The sequence below is a fragment of the Hemiscyllium ocellatum genome, chromosome 2 (genome assembly GCF_020745735.1).
Source record: "Hemiscyllium ocellatum isolate sHemOce1 chromosome 2, sHemOce1.pat.X.cur, whole genome shotgun sequence".
Lineage (NCBI taxonomy): Eukaryota > Metazoa > Chordata > Chondrichthyes > Orectolobiformes > Hemiscylliidae > Hemiscyllium > Hemiscyllium ocellatum.
In genome coordinates this window covers 38,369,185-38,392,131 of record NC_083402.1, presented here as the reverse complement: position 1 = coordinate 38,392,131, position 22,947 = coordinate 38,369,185, and the positions used below count along the sequence as shown (strand labels likewise).

Below are 22,947 nucleotides of genomic sequence, written 5' to 3'. Positions count from 1 at the left end.
GCAAATTTTAAATCAGGCAGTTGACTTCAAGGCGTTGAATTAAGAAGTGGTGACAAAGCTCTTTGTAGACAAACAACAAGACCCTGTCTACTATCATCTCAGAACTGTGCACCACAGTATCACCATATCTGTTACTGCTCTTTTTAAAATTTAATATCAAAGTATAATTTGGATAGGAACGTTGCTCACCATAAGCTCTGATCTGACCAATTGGGTTTATAGCTAATAGTTAGAGTGGGGGTCCAAGATTCCAAATGGAGTAACAGGCTTTCATGGTTACACCCTTTTCTCTCTTCTTTACAGAGAGTGCAATGGTTTAAGCCTGCGTTGGGGGAGGTGGGTGGGAGGGCAGGAGGAGATTGTGGTCACGGTGGAGAAAATCCCAATGCATTCATTGACAAGATTTGGCTTGAAGTCTTGATCAAAAGTTCCTCTATCTGCTCCATCATCTTGCCTGAACAGGTTTACCGTTACCTCCTACCAAAAGGTAACTTCTTCCACATTTGATGTTTAAAAATATTTATTTCATCATATTTTTTACGCACTTACTTTATTGCTATCAGTCCACACTCCCTTCACATTACACAACTTGGCTTATGTAGCGGGAGTTCAGCCAGGAATCTAGTCTCACAACTGACGTTACGAAACACCATTTCTGAGGCCAGTTCACTGTGTTATAAGTAACAGCATAGAATCTATTTGGAATGGAGAACTGCATTACTGGAATGGAACAAACTAGATCTCTTCATTATAACTGAAATATTTCACTTTGTTCTCATTACAGAAAAGATCAGGAAAGAAATTAATGGCGTACAATCTCCACAGAAGTGCTGTGTTTCCTAAAGTTTGCATCTGCAAATTTGGACCCATAGATTTTGCTGCTCAGGTGAACCGAAAGGAAACACAGGGCTGATTTACATGAAATGTTAGAACAAATCAGTCCCCTCCCAAGACAAATGAATTGTAAAACATGGTGACTGTTTACTGCAAATACAAAAAGGATGCCATTTCAGTGCAGTTGGAAATTTGACAATTTGATGCATCATTACTATTTGGAACTACTTCTCTGAAAGTGAGAATTACATTGGTGAAAAGAGACACAGAGCCCTGAATGAAACAGTGAAGACAAAACTATGAAGATCGAATAACCAAACAGAAAATAATGGGAGGACCAGTATTTTTATTCCCTCTGCTGAAGTAGACAGATTGAATGATTGTAGTGAAATATGGTGTGAAGAGGAGATTCAGAACTGCCATTCAGCTGTGCTAAACCTCATCACTCTTAATACACTTAAAATTCACCACTTCGATCAAGGTTTTCTGGCTAGATGGCTGTGACAAATTTTATTTAACATTCATGAAGAGCCCCTCAAGATATTTTACTACATTAAATATATAAAAACGCTTCTCTATAAAAACTCTTACAAATCAAAATGATGCATCTATATTAATACTTCTTCCAAAAGGAGCTTGTTACATGAAAATTGAGTGTACGAAGCTTCAGAGAGAACTGGTGGTCAACAATAACTTGCAAACAATAATACAGAGAGATTTGAAGTCAAATGGAATAGACCAAATACATAATCTGTTTTTATCCCACAAATTGGTCCAGTGACCCATACTGTAGTATTCTTATATTCGAGGTTTAGTATATGGGATCAATAATTGAGAAGTGGAAAACGTTGTTGATGTAACAGTGAACACAGAACTACCTCCAAATGTTGTGAAAACCCAACAAGACAAAGTGACAATCTTAACTGGCCAACATGTGACTTCACACCCACAATAGTGTAGTTGATACCCAACTGTGTCCGAATTTATCCAGTAAGCAACTATATTGTACCAAACTGCTGCAGAAAAGAATGCACATTGTCAAGACCATGGTGAACTCAAAAGCAAATGAGGGATGAGCAACAAATGTTATCAAATAATACCCACAAATAGAATTAAAATAAACATTGCAAAGAAGTATCATCTGATCACATATATCAAGAGCAGTTGCTTATTGGATAGGACTTATTTTTAGTCTCAAGTTAAAACAAATCAAAAGGTGCATATCTAAACTAGGGAATGATTATACCCAAAATGAAACCCACATAAGCCAGTTAGATGTGGAACTGACTGAGGTCACAGATGTGATATCTATTTCCTTTAGAAAGGTTCCAAATAATGCAGAAATGAGAGACCAGTCTGATTCTCAGTATTTACACCTTAAGAAATAGCTAAATTCACAATTTTAAAAAAAAGTTATCAAGTTTACCCATGATATTTCTTCACCCACCTTTATCCAGCTTGTTTGGCATATTTTAATAATGACATTTTCTAGGTTTCTTTTAGCTGAAATTAAAACAGAATTTAAAAGCACAAGTTTCAAAATTTCAAATTGACTTCATAAATCTAATGGGAAGATTTTTCCTATCATCTGGGATGGTTTTGAAACAGGCAGTGTTTATACATATTTGCCCTGTGAATTAATATTAGTAGCTTCCAGTACGTACAGAAGCACTAACACACAAGGCCTTGTTTTTTGCAGACAGACAGAACAAACTTCTACACAGCACCTGTTCCACCAGAATAAGTGACGGCCGTTTACTTGTTCTTTTTTTAGGGCAATACTATGACCAACCAACTTGCCTGGCTTACCACTGAGAGCAGAGCAGTTAACAGTCAATCATTATAATTTGATGCATCTCCAAGGAATCATTGTCACCAATTCGAGTGCAAATGCCAACAAGTTGGCACACGCTTCATGCAATATGAATACCTTGTATAAAGCGCTTTTTTCAGCAATTCTTAAATCCTGTGCTACCAAATGACTATCAATTACTTTTGAGAAAGAGCATTTCTTTATTCCACAGTATGAAAAAAAAACAAAGGTGATTGGGAGTACATTTGTTGTAGTACTGTAATATCAAATTAAAAATTTGCAATACAAAAATTAAAATATCAAGTGTACACATTTACACAAAATTTACATTATATCTGCAAACCAAACTTTGATTTGTACTCATTATGATCAAAACAGCTTACACTGTACAGTTGAACAGAACTAAGTTATACTACAAAACTGGCTCTTCAAATCAAATATATTTGGCAAACAAGTATTTTTAAATGAATAGGTTTTAATTATGAAAATTAAAAACAATTGTTTCTGATGAACAGTTTAAACATGATCTAACAGTGAGCTGTGCCATGCCAAATGCCAGTATTCTTCAGTATACAGGAAGGATCAGGCTTGAGAATGTTCTTGCTTTGAACAGATAAAATGAATTTAAGACATGTTAAAGCCTTTTATACTTCAATCAAAACATTACCATCCCTACACCCTTTAATACTGCAAAATCTATCGCTGTCCTTTTTATTGCAATAATAGGGAAAGTAGAAGAAATGTAGTTTCAAAAAGTTAGTATTCCTATTCCCAAATGGCACTATGCCATTTAATAAAAGCAGCAGACAGATGCTCTGCATCAGGTCTGCTGCTTCAGCATATTTCTAAGAACCGTATGTATTTGTAGGTTTTAAGTTCCCAATAGCAGTGCCAGAAATAGATGACATAAATGTACTTGATAAGACAATATAAATGGTAGCATGGAAATAAGATTAAAATATTTAAAAAGGTGCTTTGATGATACTTTCCAGTCAAAATATTTAATTCTAAAATCTATTATTAGTGGCACCTTGTTTTGTTAGTAGTAGCTCAAATAGTTCTTAAAATGTCTCTCTTACTGGCACAGATTTTGACAATATTCCCAGGTCCATTGAGCATTAAAGTTATTTAAGGACTCTACCTGATCTGGCATCACTTAGAAAAATGTATTTTTATGTAACCACTTAATTGCATCATAAAGCACATAAATAATAACATCTAAAACACTTGTCAAATACTTCTACCATGAGTTTGAAAAATACTGTGGAGAATTCTGTACAACTCCAGTTGAGGACCTGCATCTCCTTAACCCACAATTCCCACAATGCCAGATGCTATGTTTTTAAACAAAACTTATGGTTGGGGACACAACTTTACAAGGTTTTACTTTAAGATGTTCAGTGTTTAATTTCACAGAACCTACATGGAACCTATAAAGAACCTAATCCCACATAAGCATTTTGCCTTCAGTGGTGCATCCTGGCCACTGCTCAGTGATCTTCTCACAATAAGCCAAAAAAGCTGAAACATTATATTAACTGCAGGGTTAAAGATTGTGAGTTTTGCAGACTACTGATACACTCCCTGCACAAATCAAACCCTAAACATTCGCAAAATACTTTGAACAGACACTACATCCAAAAATGCAATTGGAAATTTGCATATGAGTTCAATCATTAGCATTAAGAATAGTGACGATTCCAAACCCAGAAGGTACATGTTCACCATTTAAAGAAAAGCCTGGTGATTTCACTGGCCTCCACAATATATCACTCATGCACTCACTAGGTTTCTGGCATTTTTGTTGATGAGGCACTCAGTCCACAACTTTTATTGACTGGATGCCACAGGTGACAGAAGGTGATTTTGCAACTTTCCCTACTGAGGGAGGCTGATTTGATCGAGGATACTTGGCTGCTGTCCCTTGACCAATGGTTTGCTAAGGGCAGATAAAAAGACGAATAATCAACATCTTATAGATCTAAAGTAAATGCTGTCTCACCAACCCAAAGTATTATTATTTTTGACGGAAAATGTGTTATATTCCTAGTAAAGTTTTTAAAACTATTTAAAAAATTTAACAAAATAATATTTCAGTTCACCAATTTATAAAAAGCTTAGTTTTCCATTGTAAGATTGTTGAGGAGCAGGAGGGGAAGTACATAATTTGGTGCCTTTCGATAGTACAGGCTGCTACTTGAAAGGTGCTGTCAAAGGAGGATGGTTGAGTTACTGCTGTGTACCTTGCGGATTGTACACGCTGCTGTCACTGTGTATTGGGAAAGGAATGCATATTGAAGACGGCTGATGGGTGCTGTGTGCTGGATGGTGTCATATTGTTGGAACTGCTCTTATCCAGGCAAGTAGGGAGTATTCCATGGCATTCCTGATTTGTGCCTTGTAGATAGTGGACAGGCATTCGGGAGACAGGAGTTCATGTGTATATTTATAGTTTTCACCATGGAATTTCTAATCTGACCTGCTCTTGTAACCATAGTATTTATGTCAGTCCAGTTCAGTTTCTGGTCAAAGGTAATGCACAGGACAATGTGGGCGGCACGGTGGCACAGTGGTTAGCACTGCTGCCTCACAGCGCCAAAGACCCGCGTTCAATTCCCGCCTCAGGCGACTGTGTGGAGTTTGCACGTTCTCCCCGTGTCTGCGTGGGTTTCCTCCGGGTGCTCCGGTTTCCTCCCACAGTCCAAAGATGTGCGGGTCAGGTAGGTAAGGGGTAAATGTAGGGGTATGGGTGGGTTGCGCTTCGGCGGGTCGGTGTGGACTTGTTGGGCCGAAGGGCCGGTTTCCACACTAAGTAATCTAATCTAATCTAATAATAGTTGAAGATTCACATTGCTTGAGCTGTGTTATGAATTTTACTCCCCACTTCTCAGCCCCAGCCTCGATACTGCTCAAGTCTAGCAGGTGAATATTGAACAATCTCACCTTTTGAAGATCATTGATGAAGCAGTTGAAGATAGTTAGCCTAGAATTTATGCAGACTTCCTGGGGCTGTAATGATTAACCTCAAAAACGACCTCTGTTTTCAGTAAGCATGACTCCAACCAGCAGAGTCACCCTCTTCCCCCTAATTTTATTAGAGCTCCTTGATGTCATTTTTTGTCTAAAACTGCCTTTATGTTAACAGTCACTCTCGTTTCACCTCGGAGTTCAGCTCTTTTACCTATGTTTGGTCTGGCAGATGCATCATTCACTTCTGCCTGAAAGATTGTTGCAAATATTTCAGCCTCATCATCTTTTGCACTGATGTGTTGGTCTCTCCTATTGTTGAGGATGGGTACCTCCACCTCCAGTATGGTATTGGCAGGGATAAGTAATATGCGATGATGTGGAATGGTAGGGGCTTTTAACTTGCCAAACATAGACTGGGACTCCGTAGTGTTAAGGGCTTGGACAGAAAGGAATTTGTTAAGTTTGTACAAAAAAATGTTCTTATTCAGTATATGGATGAACCTACGAGGGGAGAAGCAAAACTTGACGTCTTGGCAGGGCATGTGACTGAGGTGTCAGTGTGGGAGCACTTGGGGGCCAGTGATCATAATTCTATTACATTTAAATAGTTATGGAAAATAGACCTAATCTAAAAGTTAAAGTTCTAAATTGGAGGTAGGTGAATTTTGAGGCAGGAACTTTCAAACATTGGTTGCAGGAGGCTATTAGAGGAAAGAGGGGCAGTTGGAAAGTGGGAGGCCTTCAAAAATGAGATAACGCGAGTCCAGAGGGAGTATGTTCCTGTTACTATGATGAGCAAAGCTGTTGGGGTAAGGAATGCTGAATGACAGAGAAATTGTAGTTCTGGTCAAGAAAAAGGAGACTATGGCAGCTAATAGCTGGGATTGAGTGAATCCCTCAAGGAGTACAAGGGCATTAGGAGTACACTCAAGAGGGGAATCAGGAGGGAACATCAGATAGCTTTGGCAAATTGAGTTAATGAGAATCCAAAGAGATTTTACAAATACACTAAGGGTAAGAGAGTAATCGGAGAGAGAATAAGGCCCTTTAAAGATCAACAAGGCCATCTAGGTGTAAATTTGCAGGAGATAACTGAGGTATTAAATGAGTATTTTGCATCAGTATTTACTGTGGAGAATGATGTAGAAGCTGGAGGACTTGGGAAAATAAATAGCGACATCTTGGAAATTGCACATAACACAGAGGTTGTCTTAAAACATATAAAGAGGAGAAAGTGTGGACTGGAGATCAGAGTCAGAGTGGAAAAGCACATTCCTGATGAAGGGCTTATGCTTGAAACGTCAAATCTCCTGCTCCTCAGATGCTGCCTAACCAGCTGTGCTTTTTCACCACCACACTCCAACTTAAAATGCATAAAGTTAGATAAATTCCCAGGACTTGATTAGGTGCATCCCAGAACTTTGTGGGAAGCTAGGATCGTGATTGCTGAGATATTTACATCATCAATATCCACAAGTGATACACCAGAAGCTGGAGGGTGGCTAACGTGGTGCCATTATTTAAGAAAGGTTGTAAGGAAAAGCCACTATAGGCCAGAGAGCCTGATGTCAGTGAAGGGTATGTTGTTGGAGAGGATTCTGAAGGGTATATTTGGTGTATTTGGTAAGGCAAGGACTGATAGAGATAGTCAATATGGCCTTGTGCAAGGGAAATCATGCCTCACAAACGCGATCGAGTTTTTTTTGAAGGAGTGGCAAAGATAAATTAATGAAGGCAGAGCAGTGGACAATGGATGTGGTCTACATGGACTTCAGCAAGGCAGACAAGTCGCCGCATAGTAGACTGATTAGTGAAGTTACATCACAGGAAACCTAGGGAGAGCTCGCTATTTGGATACAAAGTTGGATTGAAGGTGGAGGCAGAGGGTTGTTTTTCAGACAGGAGGCCTGTGAGCAATGGTTTGTCACAAGGATCAGTGCTGGATCCACTGTTTTTTTTTAAATCAGTTATATAAATGATTTGGGTGTGAATATAGCAGGAATGGTTATTAAGTTTGAAGATAACACCAAAACTGGTGGCATAATGGACAATGAAGAAGGTTCTCTCAAAATACAATGGGACTTTGATCAGATGAGCTGAGGATTGGCAGATGGAGTTTGATTTAGATAGATGAGAGGTGTGGTGTTTTGGAAAGGCAAACCAGGGCAGGACTTAAACATTTAATGGTGGAGTCCTCTCTAATGAAGAGACCTTGGGGTGCAGGTTCATAGTTCCTTGACAGCTGAATCACAGGGAGACAGGATAGTACTGAAGGCGACATTTGGTACATGCCTTCATTGGTCAGTGCATTGAATTGGGATGTCATGCTGCGGCTGTACAGGATATTGATTTGGCCACTTTTGGAACACTGCATTCAATCTGGTCTCCCTGCTATAGGAAAGACATTGTGAAACCTGAAAGGGCTCAGAAAAGATTTATAAGAATGTTGCCAGGATTTATGCGTTAGGGAGAGGCTGAATATTTTCTATGGAGAGACTTTATAGACATGTATAAAATCATGAGTGGCATGAACAGGGCAAAAAGCCAAGCTTTTTATTTTTAGGGTAGGGTAGTCCAAAACTAGAGGGCATGGGTTTAAGTTGAGAGGGGAAAGATATAAAAGGAACCTAAGGAATGAGCTGCCACAGGAAGTGGAGGCTGGTACAATTACAACATTTATAAAAGGTTGGGTACATTAAAGGGTTTAAGAGGGATATGGGCCAAATACTGACAAGATTAGATTAATTTAGGATATCTGCTTGGCATGTATGGGTTGGACTGAAGGGTCTGTTTCCCTGCTGTAGAACTCTATGACAGTGATAGTAATCAGCAACAGGTTTACTTGTCAATGTCTAAACTCATTCTACACGACTGTGGGCCTCAGTCAATGGTGAAGGACTCCCAGAGCAACACCACCCCCCCGACTCTATACTCCTGTGCCAGCTACCTATTATGCACGTGTCCTGATAGTGGGACAGCACATACCCAGTCATGGTGGTGTCTGTGACATCATCTGTTGTGTATCATTCCATGGCTACAATTGTTAGGTCATTAATCAACTGCCCTCTGGTCAATTTTTGGCACATGTTGGGAAAAAGGACTTTGTAAGGTCGACAAGGCTGTGCCTGCTTTGACTGCTTCTAGCACCAAGTTCAGTGCCAGGTGATCTATCTAGTTCCACTTCTGTCTTTAGATTTTGTTGCAGTTTGATTTAACTGAGTAGCTTGATAGGACATCTCAGAGTGCATTTAAGAATCAACCAAGTTGTTAAGGGTCAGCATGGGTTCACACACAGGAAAATCAGGTTAAAAAAAGGTGCCAAGCTTGCGCTTCATCAGAAATGCACTCAACCAGGTAAGTGGACAGTGTTCCATCATACACCAGACTTGTGCCTTTTAGATAACGGACAGTGTCTATTAGTGTCTCAGAGTGCATTTAAGAATCAACCATGTTGTTAAGGGTCAGCATGGATTCACACACAGGAAACAAAAAGGTACAAATCAAGTTGATCGAGTCAGTCAATCACAGACTGCAGTTGAAGTTCTGCTAGCAATTGCCAACGCTGAATTCTACGTGAAAATAAATTAACATTGTTTTCTAGGTAGAGTATTGAGATTTGCGATGCAAAGACAAAATGGATAATACAAGAAGAATTTATATTTTTCTATATATTAAACACCTCAAATTATACACCCATTAACCATTCAAACATAATGGAATATAGACAAAGTTACTGCAACCTCTCTCATAAGCCCTGGGGTAATGTACTTTGTATCCCTTCCAATGTCAATACCTCCTTAACTAAATCAATAATTAAAACTAAAATTCAGTGTTCATATTTCAGTCACTAAATCACTACCTTAATTAAACTCCAGTGATGATAGACAGTACCCCACAAGGATTTTTATTTACTTTTTACATTTTATACCTACGCACTAGCTTTTTCTGATTCATGCACATGAATAGTTAAATTTCTCTAAAGAGTCTAGTTTCTCACCATAAAGAAAGCATTCAGATTGGTCTCTAGATCTGAAGGTGGACACTGAATTCATCTGGGCATAGTTTACCCAATTAATCTACGCCACTTTTCATCATCTTACCCTCATTTGCATAACATGCTATCCTAATGTAGCGTCAACAACATTCTTGCGTATGTAGAGTTATCATTCAAGTAATTTTTGGGAACATATCCATTGACAATTACTGTTTCCTATCACTGAGCCAATTCTGTATGTGTGTGTGTGTGTGTGTGTGTGTGTGTGTGTGTGTGTGTATGTGTGTGTGTGTGTGTGTGTGTGTGTATGTGTATGTGTGTGTGTGTGTGTGTGTGTGTGTGTGTGTATGTGTGTATGTATGTATATATGAAACACCTTCTGAAAGTCCATAAACAACAACAGCACAAAACCATCTGTATAACCTTTAAGCCATTTCCTGCTGATCTAATATGGCTAATAGGATCACTAATATGATTTTTCAGTTTTATTTTTCATTTTAAAAATTGCACATTTGTGAAAACAGTAGCAGAATGCTGCTAGTAGAAGAAAAAGCTATGAAAAAATGCCACCTCAAAATAAATCAGACTGTGAACTTAAGGACTGGTTACATAAAAATGACATTACTATAATATGAAAGCAAAACACAGCAGTTACTGTAAATCTGAAAGAACAAAAAGTGCTAGAAACTCAAACCATATTTGGCAGCATTTGTGGAGAGAGAAAAACAAAGTTAATATTTACAGTCAAACAGAACTCCTCTTCAGATATTCCAAAGAAGCCATATTTGGTTCAAAACAGGAACATTGTGCTCTTTTAATTATGGTCTGGTACTATGTGTGGAAACTGAAACAAAATGCTCAGGCAAGTTAAAAAAGAGGGAGCATGGAATAAGTTGTCCTGTTTCGAGGGACTTCCTAAGATAGTTAACATACTTGCATTAAAAAGATTAGAATCAGGGTAACAGAAAGGATTGAAGTGGCTGTGTCATGTTTAGAGCCTTGGTTAACTTCTGAGCTGAAAGAGATCTGTCTCTTCCTTCAGTTTCTAGGGATGACTTAGTGGTTAGCACTGCTGCCATTCAGCACCAGGGACCCAGGTTCAATGTGAGCCTAAGGGCAATGGTCAGCAAGGAGTGTGCACATTCTGTGTCTTCATGGGACTCCTCTGGGTGCTCTGCTTTCCTCAAAAGATATGGAGGTCGGATACGGCCATGCTAAATTGCCCATAGTGGAAAAGCAGGGTTGAGGGCCCGGGGGCGGTGCGGGGCAGGCAGGAGAAGAGGTGCAGTCTATGTGGGATGTTCTTTGGAGAGTTGGTGTGGATTGTTGGGCTGAATGGCCCATTTTCACACTGTAGGGATTCTAAACAAGAATAGTTACAGTAGAGAAGGAAATCATTCAGTGTCCAGAGCGTGGTGCTGGTAAAACACAGATCAGACAGCGTCTGAGCAGGAAAAAAAAAATCAACGTTTTGGGCAAAAGGGAGGAAGTCAATCAGCCACTGAGATCACATCAACAGGGAAGGGATTTTTAAAATAAAGGTTAAATGGTATTCGCCAAGGAGATGGGAATGCTGAGTTTCTTGATCCAAATCAATGGCCTAGACTTGTACATGACACAATTTCAAAATTTGCAGTTGACAAAAAGCTCAGCTACTTTGAAACGAGAGGAGAAAAGAAAAAGACTTCAAAACAAATAGATGCAATATACAAACACTTGACACTTTAAAGTATAATGTGGACATCTTGGTGAACAAAGACAATATACAAGATAGTTGTAAAGGGGGTGCTGGAATAAAGGTGTGTATGTACCTAAGTTATGACTGGTGGCAGGTTAGGTTGGTAAGTGCTCATTACGCTTGGGCATTATAAATAGAAACATAAATAAAAGCAAAGAAAGTATCGTGAAACTTGATTAAAATTCTGGTTTGGCTTGAACTGGAGCAGCATGATCAATTTTAGGCACCAATCTTTAGGAATGATGTAAAGACATTGAAGAGTTGCAGAAAATACTCAATAACACTCATGGATAAATTAGCAAAGCTATTCTTTTTAGAGAATGTTCAGAGGAGATTTGAGGGGTTACAGTCATGAAGAATCTAAACAGTTGATAGAGAGAAACTGTTGCCAGGTATGCATGTATCAAGAACAGCACGATGCAATTTTATTAACTAGCAGAACTGGTAATTGACAAAAGAACCAGAAACAAGGTGAGAAAAACATTTCTAATGCAGCAAGCAGTTATGATCTGAGATGCATTGTTTGAGTGTGTGAATGAGGTAGATTCAATTGAGGATTTGAAAGAGAAATTCATAAACACCTGAAGAGTAAAGATTTGCAAGGCTTCAAAGAAAAGTTAGAACATTGTGCTATTTACTGTTAGAGGCTTTCTATAATTGGCTCAGCACAAAAGGATCTTGAGAGAGAAAAAAGGGTAAAACAGAAGTATGGCTCTAGTATATTGATACAAAAACAATGTTTTCAATGCCTCCTGAAATGTGCATGTGTAACTCATTGCTTAGATGCAAGGAAAGCTTATTAGGATCCTGTGGTTTATAAGTACAGGCATAGAGCATAAAGGCAAGGAAGTACTGCTACATCTCTATAAATCAGGTTACTTTGGAAGTAGTGCTCAGGGTGGACACCTTACTTTGAAGTTAAAGCCCCAGACAGAGTACAAAGGAGATTTACTAAAATTATACTAGGAACGAGGGATTTTACTTGCAAGGAAAGATGAGAGAAACTGGGCTTAACAGTCACTGCTGCAAGGGGAGGTGGTGATCAAAATTATAAGCCAAGGGTGAGATGAGGAGAAACTTTTCGTTTCAAACTCAGTTGGTAGGATTTGGAATGTGCTGCCCAGGCGAGTGGTGGATGCATATTCCATATTAGCTTTCAAAAGAAAGCTAGACATATATTTGAAAGTGATTAATTTAAAGGACTGAGATAGGGTTAGAGAACAGAACTGGGTAGTTTCTTTTAGGGAGTTGGTACAGACACGATAGCTTGAATGACTTCCTTTTGCACTACAAATTCTATGATTACTGAATGTTGTCCACAATAGATCCAGAGGATTCATTGATACAAATGGCATTTTTTCACTGCATGTGAAGCAATTACAGTTCTACTGTTTTTTTTTCTTTAAATAAGTTACCTGTGTAACTGGATGATGTCTTTCTACACATACTGTAGTCATTGGTGGTGACACTCCCTGGCATGATCCACATTTAACTCCTTTCAGGGATGGGTCAGATCGCCCTGTAAAACGTGCCACTATGGTTTTTCCAGTGTTTTGCTGTGCTGATGTCACACATTTAGTTGGAGGCTAAACAGGATAAGAAAATTGGTTTTAAAATAAAAAGTTGCATCATTTTTTAATTTAAAGTTGTAAACATACCAAAAATTATGGGGAAGTGCTGCCAATGAAGTAAGGCCAGTACTTTCCTCTCCTAAGATTTCTAAATTTTATTCCACCCTTCCAGCTGTCAAAACTCCTGCTGCAGCCAGTTTCAGGCTGTTCAAATCCCTTCAGTGCCTTGTCGTGCAGCAGAGGCACAATGATACAGGAGACATTTTGGTTCAATCTACGAAGTGAATATTCTTCTTTCATGAGCCTAGATGGTGAACATAATCAAGCCTTTGATGCAAGAGCAACATAATTAAGCTTGATCTTCACCAGTAAATCAAGCTAAAATCAGAAAAGAATCAGTAAATCTTGCTAAAAGGAGAAAGTGATTTAGCAATCTGTCCAAATCCTTAGTGCAGATACCCTAATTCACTAACATCTTTCAGGAAAGGAAATAGCCAACCTGACCGGATCTCACCTACATGTGACTCTCGACCCAAAGCAATGTGGTTGACTCTTAACTGGATTCTGGGCAGTTAGAAATGGGCAACAAATACTAGCCTAGCCAATGATGCTCTCATTTCATGAATAAATAAGAAACAAATACCCGGTCTGAGATTCAGTTAACTTTCCTGTGGCTGTGAATAAGGTTTGGACCCTTATTTGAACCAAAAGCACATCTGATCTCGTATCAGATTTTATTAACAATATTAATGAAGTAACAGAAACTAAAAGCTAACTGAACAGGAACCTGATATGGAACTATGGATACTTAGGTAGTGCGGAGGACAACACGTATTTAGTCGTGTCTAGAGATTAAACCTGTAACAGTTATTGTGATGGCTTCTCCTGCATGTAGGTGGAGGAAATTCTATGCATCCATGTTCAAATGCATAGTCTAATTCAATTATTACAAGCAAGCTGCTAACTTTTTTGTCTAGTCCCAACCATAGTAGAGTATTTTACAATATTTGAGAAACACAATCTTTGTGCCAATTAGATGATCTAGCTGCACTCAATAAGTGAGAGATACAGATGTATAAATTAACACTGGCAAAAAGATGAAATGGATAAACTGGCACTTTTTAGAAATGAAATTATGGTTAAGAAATTGGATGGGTTGCAAAATGGGATTGTATTTCGGTTCACTTGAAAGGAAAATGCATACACCACAGACTCACAAATAGTTTTGAATTATTACCAGTTGCTGGGTGGTTTGAAACCCTGATGTTGAAGATGACATAGCAACAGTGACTGGTTGAGTACTCGCCTCCCCAGGTCTGGTTTGATCAACATTTGTAGAACCAAAATGTAAAGCAACCTAAATAGAAGTGATTTTTAAAAAAAAAGTTTAAAAACTTACAGCAAGCATGCCAGGTTTCAGCTGTACACAATTCCCTGTATAAATTCTAACTTTAAACACTTATTGACTAATATAGAAAATGTTTCAAATGTGTTTACAAAAGCACAAACAAAAATAAATTGCCAAAAGGAGAAATTACGAAGAAACATAAAGCTTGATCAGAGTATTTTAAATTTAAATTTTGAGGGAAACAAAAAAAGCTGGATTGCTGAAGGCATAATTATCAATAAGGGAGAAATCAAAGGGAGGTACACAAAAATTAAGGTCAGAGAATAAGCAATTTCAGGGAAAGAAGAATGAGGGGGTGAAATCCTATTTATAGGGTTTAAATAGGTTTCTGGGAATTGAAAATGTGATGACAATGGTAAACCAGAGCAGCTGCAGGATGGAGAGAACAGAAGAAATGGGTGAGACAGAATACAGGCAAATTTCTGGATGAACTGCATGGTAGAGGTAAAAACATCATAAACACTTGCAAGATTGAAGGCAGACGTGAACAATTTTAGAGATAGAACACTACAGCGCAGTACAGGCCCTTCGGCCCTCGATATCATGCCGAATAAACCAAATGCATGCTTGCTACTAGAATGAATCAAGACTTGGCTAGGATTCAAAGAGAACATTGCTCATGTTCTCAATCAGGTTCTACCTGAGAAAGAAGTAGGAGATTGAACTAATGTATAGCATTAAATTTGCAATGAGGCCAAAGGCAAGACCTTGTCCTTCCAACCCTTAACCGAATAAAACCAAAGTTCGCTTAATGATGAAAAACACCAGCAATGCCACGGGGAAAAGCATGTGAGACAAAGGCAGAGCTGGAGATTGCTGCCTGTGCATGAATGGACAGAAGAGGATGGAACATAAATAATTAGGGAATCCCAAGGATAGTTGTGGGGAGAACTAGAAAAGCTATAATGTTGCATAGGTTCTTGTAATGTGAAGAAAGGGGCAATTCAACTGAGGTGGACAAGGGTAGAGAATTTTTGGAGTAAAATGGTGTGATTGATTGAAGTAAAATTTAGAGAGAGATAGACAAAATTGACCACCATGGACAAAGTATGAGAAGGTAGCATTGGTGAATTTAGGCTGATTCAGTTCTGCAACAGAATTTTTATTATACAGCAAATCTGGTTAACTGGTTAATTGGGGTGGGGGGGTCTTTCCCTATCATGGGGGATTTAAAAACTAGGGGGCATAATTTTAATGTAAGAGGAGAGGAATTAAAAAAAGACATGAGGGGCGAATTTAAAAAATACGAAGGATGGTCCAAATATGGAATTAACTTCCTAAGAAAGTGGTGAAGTCTGCTGTTATTCAATCATGGCTGATGCTGCTCAACCCCCAGCCTCCTGCCTTCTCTCCCAATCTTTAATCCCCTTACTAATCAAGAACTCGTCTCAGTCTTGAACACACACACACACACACACATAATAAATTTGCCTTGCCAGCCTTCTGTGGCATGGATTTCCACCGATTCACCACCCTCTGACTAAAGAAATTCTTCCTCATTGCAGTTCTAAAGGGTCACCCCTTCACTCTGAGGCTGTGCTCTCATATCCTAATCTCTTTGATGAGTGGAAGCATCATCTCAATGTCCATTCTGATCAGGCGCCTCAGTATTCTGTACATTTCAATGACATTCCCTTACCTCAGCACACCCATCCACCCCCATGAACTTCGAGTCCTAAATCACTCCTCATATGACAGGTCTTTAATTCCTGGGACCATTCTTGTAAACCTTCTCTGGATCCCCCTCCAAGATGATCAAATCCTTCCTTAAATATGGTACCCAAAACAGCTCACGATATTCCAAATACAGTCTGATACAGTATCAACCCTCAGCCTTAGCAATACATCCTGCAAACTGGAATTCCATATTGGTCTTGAGAACACAGAATTGAACTCCCAAGTCCTTTTGTACTTCAGATTTCCAAAGTCTTTCCCCATTTATACCAAGGTGTATAACCTCATACTTTCTCATGTTTTATTCCATCTGTCACTTCTTTGCCCACTTTCCTAGCCTGTCTAAGTCCTTCTGTAGTCTCCCCATTTCAACACTACCTGCCTGCTCATCTATCATTGTGTCATCTGCAAACTTTGCCCCAACACCATGGGCTCTTATTTAACAGCTTACTGCATGGCACCTTGTCAAAGGCCTTCTGGAGATCCAAATAGATCATGTTAACTGTCTCTTCTTTTTCTACCTCCACTTTTCTACTTTTGCTTGTTACCTCCAACAATTCAAACAGATGATTTTACCAAGAGGCGAGGGAGTCTGAGTGACATTCTCTTCAGAGGTTCACTGTGGACTTGTTGGGCCAAATGGCCTGCTTCCATTCTGTAGGGATTCTGTGAGCAGTCAATGTGCTGTCACAACTGTGTAGTGAGGTGCTGACTTTTTTTGGAACTTTTTTTTTCTATTGACTTTTCCCTTGAGACTGTCCATACTTCTGTTAAGTATGACTTCAAAGATAGCAAAATTCCTCTATTGCCTTGCGCAAATTGTACGTTAGACTATAGGGTCACTTATTTCCAAAAATCAAATCATTGCCATTGTTTCCTCTGTATCCCTATAGCCAAGACTACATTGAGACTTTAGCGAACCCTTTAAATATTTTTTCAAAAATTAATTGAAAACTGCTTGGTTGCAAAAGCATGTTACTGAAAATAGTGGGCAGATCAACCACTTATTAGTTAGATCAGTGGACTAACTTCAATGACTTCAGCTGATGAAACAAAATTGTGATTTCGAATAAACCTGTTGGACAATAACCTCGTGCCATGTGACTTCTGGTTTCATCCACCCCAGTCCAACATCAGCACCTCCACATCATAACTTCAGTTAGACAAGGTTATTGACCCAAAACATTAACTTAAATTTCTCTCCATAGATGCTGCCAGACCCGAATATTTCTAGCATTTTGTTGTTGTTTTGTTGCAGAATTTTATTCACAAAGCTATTTCAGCAGGTTGTTACAGAACTGTGATGCTATTTGCACCAAGAAATCCTCTAACTTTTTGATTTGATTGATGAATGGAAGCTAACCAAAAAAAATTTGGTGAAAGGGTGAAGGAAAAAAGGGGTAAAAGTAATAGAAAGACGTACAGGCACCAATGACAATTTTTAATAAATGTTTTGAAGATCCTGAGCCATTGACATACATCTAACTATTGATGCTCTGTGTTGCTTGGAATTTTATTAATTTATTGCTTTGAACTATTGTGACAACTATTGCTGCAAGTTGGCAGAAACAGTTAAAATATTCATTCATTTATTACACTGTCAAATTTTCTGCATCTAAAACCATGACATTTCAAAAAGGAAAAAGGACATGCAGGTTTCTGAAAATAGTTCAAAACGACAAAATTAGAGTAACTTAGGTGGCACGGTGGCTCAGTGGTTAGCACTGCTGCCCCAGTGCAGGGGACCCAGGTTCAATTCCAGCCTTGAGTGACTGTGTGGAGCTTGCACATTCTCCTAGCGTCTGCATGGGTTTCCTCCTACAGTCCAAAGATGTACAGGTTAGGTGAATTGGCCATGCAAAATTGCCCATAGTGTTCTGGGATGTGTAGGTTGCATGCATTAGTCAGGAGTAAATACAGGGTGGGGGAAATGGGTGTGGGTGGGTTGCTCTTCAGAGGGTCAGTGTTTCCACACTGTAGGAATTCTAATTCTAAAAATTAATTAATTTTAGCTATTGGAAATATTGGTACACACCAAAGTTTGGTTTAAGCACCAAGAACTCCTGTTGGGTTTCTTTCATCACTTTGTAGAGGGCTGAGAGGCCATGAACATGTCCCCAGTGCTTCAGAGAACACAAATTATGAAGAGTAGCTCAACTTCAGCATTCCAGGAAATTTCAAGTTAAGTCAGATTTTAGATCGAGTGTACAGGGTAATAAATTTTTAAAATTTAATTGCTCAGAAACCATCACCTCAGCCAATATCTATCTACCAAAACAAACTGAGCATTGCATAGGTTTTTCAGAACAGCTACAAATTTTTAAAAACCTAATATTGCAAATCAAATAAAAAACAACACAATTTTACAAATCAAAAGCAGTACAAGTTCCTCATTCGATTAATCAGACTACAATTAATTCTGATGATAGAAACTTTAGAACATAGCTGGGAAGAAGCAAGTCACACAGCATCCAGTAGGGGGAATAAAAGCAAACAGCAAGCCAACTCACCCAGGATACAGGAGCAAAAATAAATGTGTATCTTCGGTTAGTATCTGTGACTACAATATCTAACAACCTCTTTATCGAATGATCAAATTCAAAAACTTTCAAACAATTAGTAGGTTTCATCTTGGCATTCTTTGTTTCTGTGGAATTAATTTCAATAGCTGAAGTGCAAGAAAAGATGAATTCTTAAAAGATCTGTTCTTAAAAGATTCAGCATTTATTTCCTTTCCTCTGAAATGCAGGCTTGGTTCAAATATGGACAAAAGAGCTGAATTCCAGAGGAGGTGAGAACGACAACCTCAACCTCAATATCAACATCAAGGCCACACTTGACAAAATGTGGCACCAGGAAACCTAGCAAAACTAGAGTCAGTGTGAATCTGGGAATACTTCACTGCTTAGAGTCGCTCCCAACATGAAGATTGATAGATGTGGCTATTGGAGGAGAGTCATCTCATAATAATCATGGCATCATCATTGCTGAATCCCTCACTATCATCCTGCAGCTGCTTTGTCCAGAAACTGAACTGACTAGCTATATAAATACTGTGGATGTAAGAACAGTTCAGACTAGGAATCCTGCAGCATGTAACTATCTTCCTTACTCCCCAAAACCTGTGCACCATCAGGACAAGTGATAGAATATCCTCCAGTTGCCTGAATAAATAAAGCTCATAACATTCAAGATGCTTGACACCATCTAGTACAAAAATTGCTCACTTGACACCAAACTCAAACATTCATTCTCCTATCAGTGACATAATAGCAAGGGCAGCAGATACATGGGAGTAAAGATTCCCTACAGTGTGGTAACAGACCCTTCAGCCCAACCAGTCCACACCGACCCTCTGAAGAGTAACCCACCCAGAACAATCTCCCTCTGACTAATGCACCTAACACTATGGGCAATTTAGCATGGCCAATTCACCTGACTGGCACATCTTTGGATTGTGGGAGGAAACCGAAGCACACAGAGGAAACCCACGCAGACATAGGGATTATGTGCAAACTCCACACAGACAGTCGCCCAAGGCTGGAATCAAACTTGGGACCCTGGTGCTGTGAGGCTGCAGTGCTAACTACTGGGCCACCGTGCCGCAAGCTACATGCAAATTTCCAAAGCTGCTCACCATCTTGAATTGTATCGCTCTTCATTCATTTGTTGTTGGGTCACAATTCCAGAACTCCCTTTCTATTGTGGGTGCATCTACAGCAAATGTGCTGCGAAGGTTCAAGGGGGGCAATTCACCACGACCTTCAAGAACAATTATGGACAGACAAATGCTGACATAGCCAAAACCTACATTACCTGAAAGGATTATGAATGCAGCTCAATTTGGAAACTAAGTAGCACTGGGAAAATGAAATGTTGCTGCACCATTCACTGAAGCCATAAGGCCACCCTCTCAGAACACTCACTGACATATTGCTGCTCTTGGTTTTTCAAAGATCAATCCCGACATTTAAATCAAGCCCAGTTTATTGCATACCATCCGATCAGATTCAAAAGGAATTGAAGGATCCAAAGCTGTAGAAATAGGAGCAACCAAACCTCCATCTGCTTGGGGTGCAGAGACAAAACAGTGATTTGGATCATCTCTTCTGTGTTCAGAGTCTGACTCTCCTGATTTTGGAAAGAAATGCATAATTGAAATTTGACAGCAAAGCAACAAAAATTCATTCAACAAAGATGTTTCAAATTGCATGCCAGAAAATTGTAAGAGCAGTTAGGCAATCCTCCAGCAATCTGGAGTAGGGCAGAATTAACATATGCAAATTTTGTGGTGGGAGTTAAGTGGAGTGAGGTGCTATTTAGTTGTTAATCCACAATGGCTAATATTACGAATGTATATCATTATTTTCCTATCCAGGTAAGTTAGTATCAATTCTCCAAAAACATTGTTGCAAAGTGTAGATTTAGAGTAGTATTTTGTTGGTGCAGACTCAATGGTTCAAAGGCCATCTTCTGTACTGCATAATTCTATGATTCTCTAGTCAACACTGCTGCACAGAACTTTAGATTATAAAAGATTAAAGTTAAGAAATTTCCAAACTGCAAATGACCACCAATATGGTGGTCAGGGAAAAAATGCTTAGTATAATTGCAATTTGAAAAGATTGGTAACTCAGGTTATAAGTTTGTTTGCTAAGCTTGTAGATCTGTTCTCAGACTTGTCACCATGATGATTTTACCTAGCATAGTGACAATGTCTGACAACAAATCGACCAGCTCCATGAATAAACTTACAACCTGCTTAGTATTATATTATATTCTTATTGCTTGGTACTAAGGAAAACCACAACTGCTGCTACTGTTAAAGTTCTATCAGAATGCAAGTAATAAGAAAAGGCTATATGGTCCCTTGGATCTGCTCCATTATACATTAACAATAATTGATCATCAACAACTGTTCTCTCTCCTAATCCCATATCTCTCAATTTCCTTACAGTCCAAACATTTATTGAGCTCTACTATGGAATTACTGACGAGATGACTATCCTTAACACTCTAGAATACAGCATTTCAAAAAAATCACAAGCCAACTAAAGAACATTTTAAATCCTGTACCAGGTCCTGCATTATTCAGTCATAGAAGTAATCTCTCAGTATCTAGCCTGTCAAGCCTTTAATCATTTTATATATTTCAATCTTCAAAATAGTAACCATTGAGCAACTCTTTAAATGCATTAAAATGTCCCATTTTTGTTTTAAAAATCATTCTTGGGATGTGGGCATCACTGGCTAGGCCAACATTTATTGACTGTCCCCAGTTGTTCTTGAGATGTTAGTGATCGTTGTCTTCTTGAAGTGGCATTATGAAACTAAACGAGACTGAGCCACGAGGTATTTGGAGCCACTAGTTGAAAGCTTGATCAGAAATAAGTTTTACTGTGTGTCTTAAAATGCGGAAAGGAAAATAGACAGGCATAAAAGGTTTAGAATGGGAATTTAGAATTTAGGGCTCAGGCAACTAAAGGTACAGCAACCAATGGTGATGTAAAGTCTGGCTCATCTCGTTAGTTACAAGTGAGGAGAGTGAAGTTGGTATCTCAAAAGAAGCATTTTAGACTAGGACTAAAGAAAATGGCTTTGGTTTTACCAACATTTAATTGACAAGTTTCTTATTCTGTACTGAATATTACACAAATTTTGACAATTCAAATGGTGGAAGAATAGAAAAGTGCTGGCGACAGAGTTGCTGATGTTATCATGTGGCAACAAATGTGAAACAGGAAAAGCCAGATCCTCAGGGATACCAGAACTAAGTGCAACTGCAGAAAAGGAGAACCAATGGATGTTACTTAAAGACCCAGACAAGTATAGTGCCGCCTAGTTGGAGAAGAATTGCTTGCAGTCCACATCAGTTGCAAGAGAGAATGCAAGTATGGCAATTCACAAAAGGGAATACAAAAATATTCTAGTCGTAAATAATAAGTGGGTAATAAGAAATGGGCCTATTAGATTGAAGGGAATGATATAAATGCTCAGAGGCTTTGGGCAAGGCTAGAATGCTTAGTGTAAACTTGGTATTGTGACTAATCAAGGAAGCAAATGCTGGCAAGAGGGGTCATGGGTGCATTGAAATTAACTGATATGTATTGGAAATGTTGGCCTCTCAGTAAATATTCTCAGTCCAGACGGCTTCCACCCCAGGTTGGTAGTGGAATGAGAATGAAGATAATATTTACTACAATTTTTCCTGGAATAGAAGTGGCCAGAGGTTTGGAGTTAGCTAAATGCGATATCTTCATCCAACAAAAGGAATCTGGATATCCCTTGTAACTATAGACTGATTGGTTTAACACAAGTAACAGTTAAGATTTTAGAAGGTTCATTGGTACAGATCACCAAGTGTCCTTAAATAATACGTTCAAAATCCACACTTTTACTGCCAAAAAGGACAAGAGCTACAGGTACGTGGGAACATCATCACCTGCAATACACCAATGATTTCGCATTGATTCACCATTCATCCAGAGATGCTGGGTCAAAATCCCTTCCTAACAGCACTGGGCTGCAGCGGTTCAGACACAAGCTACCACAACATTCTCCAGGGAATGTAATGCTGGCCTATCCAGTGATGCTCACATCATGAAAGAATTAAATAAAGATTTCATAAATCCAAGTATCAACAGCAAATACATTGTAAACTCAGAGCTTGAATTCAAGGAAGTGCAAAAAGTAACCCAGGATTACAATCATAAAAGCACAACTGCTACAGTGCAGGAAGTGGCCATGAGACCCATGTGCCTGCATTAATTCATTTACCTGGTGCCAATCTCCTGTCTTTATTCTCCATTTCTATCCACATAATCATCCACTGCTTTCAAACGTCTCAATTGAACCTACCTTCATCACATTTCCAGACAACACATTCCATACCCTAACTATTCCCTGAGAAAATTTCTTCTCACATGACTTCATTTGCACATCACT

The 22,947-nt window shown here is 38.9% G+C and overlaps 2 protein-coding genes across 4 annotated transcripts in view; one reads left to right on the top strand and one right to left on the bottom strand.

Annotated features, from left to right (window-relative positions):
• Positions 1-18,944, top strand: part of LOC132822560 (ankyrin repeat and death domain-containing protein 1A-like) — a 69,093-nt gene extending 50,149 nt beyond the window's left edge. The window contains exon 16 of one of the 2 annotated variants that reach the window (XM_060835875.1): positions 18,752-18,944. In XM_060835875.1, the coding sequence (XP_060691858.1) occupies positions 18,752-18,867 (116 nt within the window). In that variant the 3' untranslated portion in view covers positions 18,868-18,944. Of the gene's footprint in view, positions 1-784; positions 1,985-18,751 lie in introns of those variants that run through there. The other variant, XM_060835876.1, reaches the window with a different exon arrangement.
• poc5 (POC5 centriolar protein homolog (Chlamydomonas)) overlaps positions 3,035-22,947 on the bottom strand; it is a 79,930-nt gene continuing 60,017 nt past the window's right edge. For both annotated transcript variants that reach the window (XM_060835873.1, XM_060835874.1), the window contains exons 10-13: positions 20,000-20,133; positions 14,158-14,277; positions 12,765-12,935; positions 3,035-4,586 (exon numbers count right to left, since the gene is read on the bottom strand). In XM_060835873.1, coding sequence (XP_060691856.1) covers positions 4,464-4,586; positions 12,765-12,935; positions 14,158-14,277; positions 20,000-20,133 — 548 coding nt within the window. In that variant the 3' untranslated portion in view covers positions 3,035-4,463. The remainder of the gene's footprint in view (positions 4,587-12,764; positions 12,936-14,157; positions 14,278-19,999; positions 20,134-22,947) is intronic.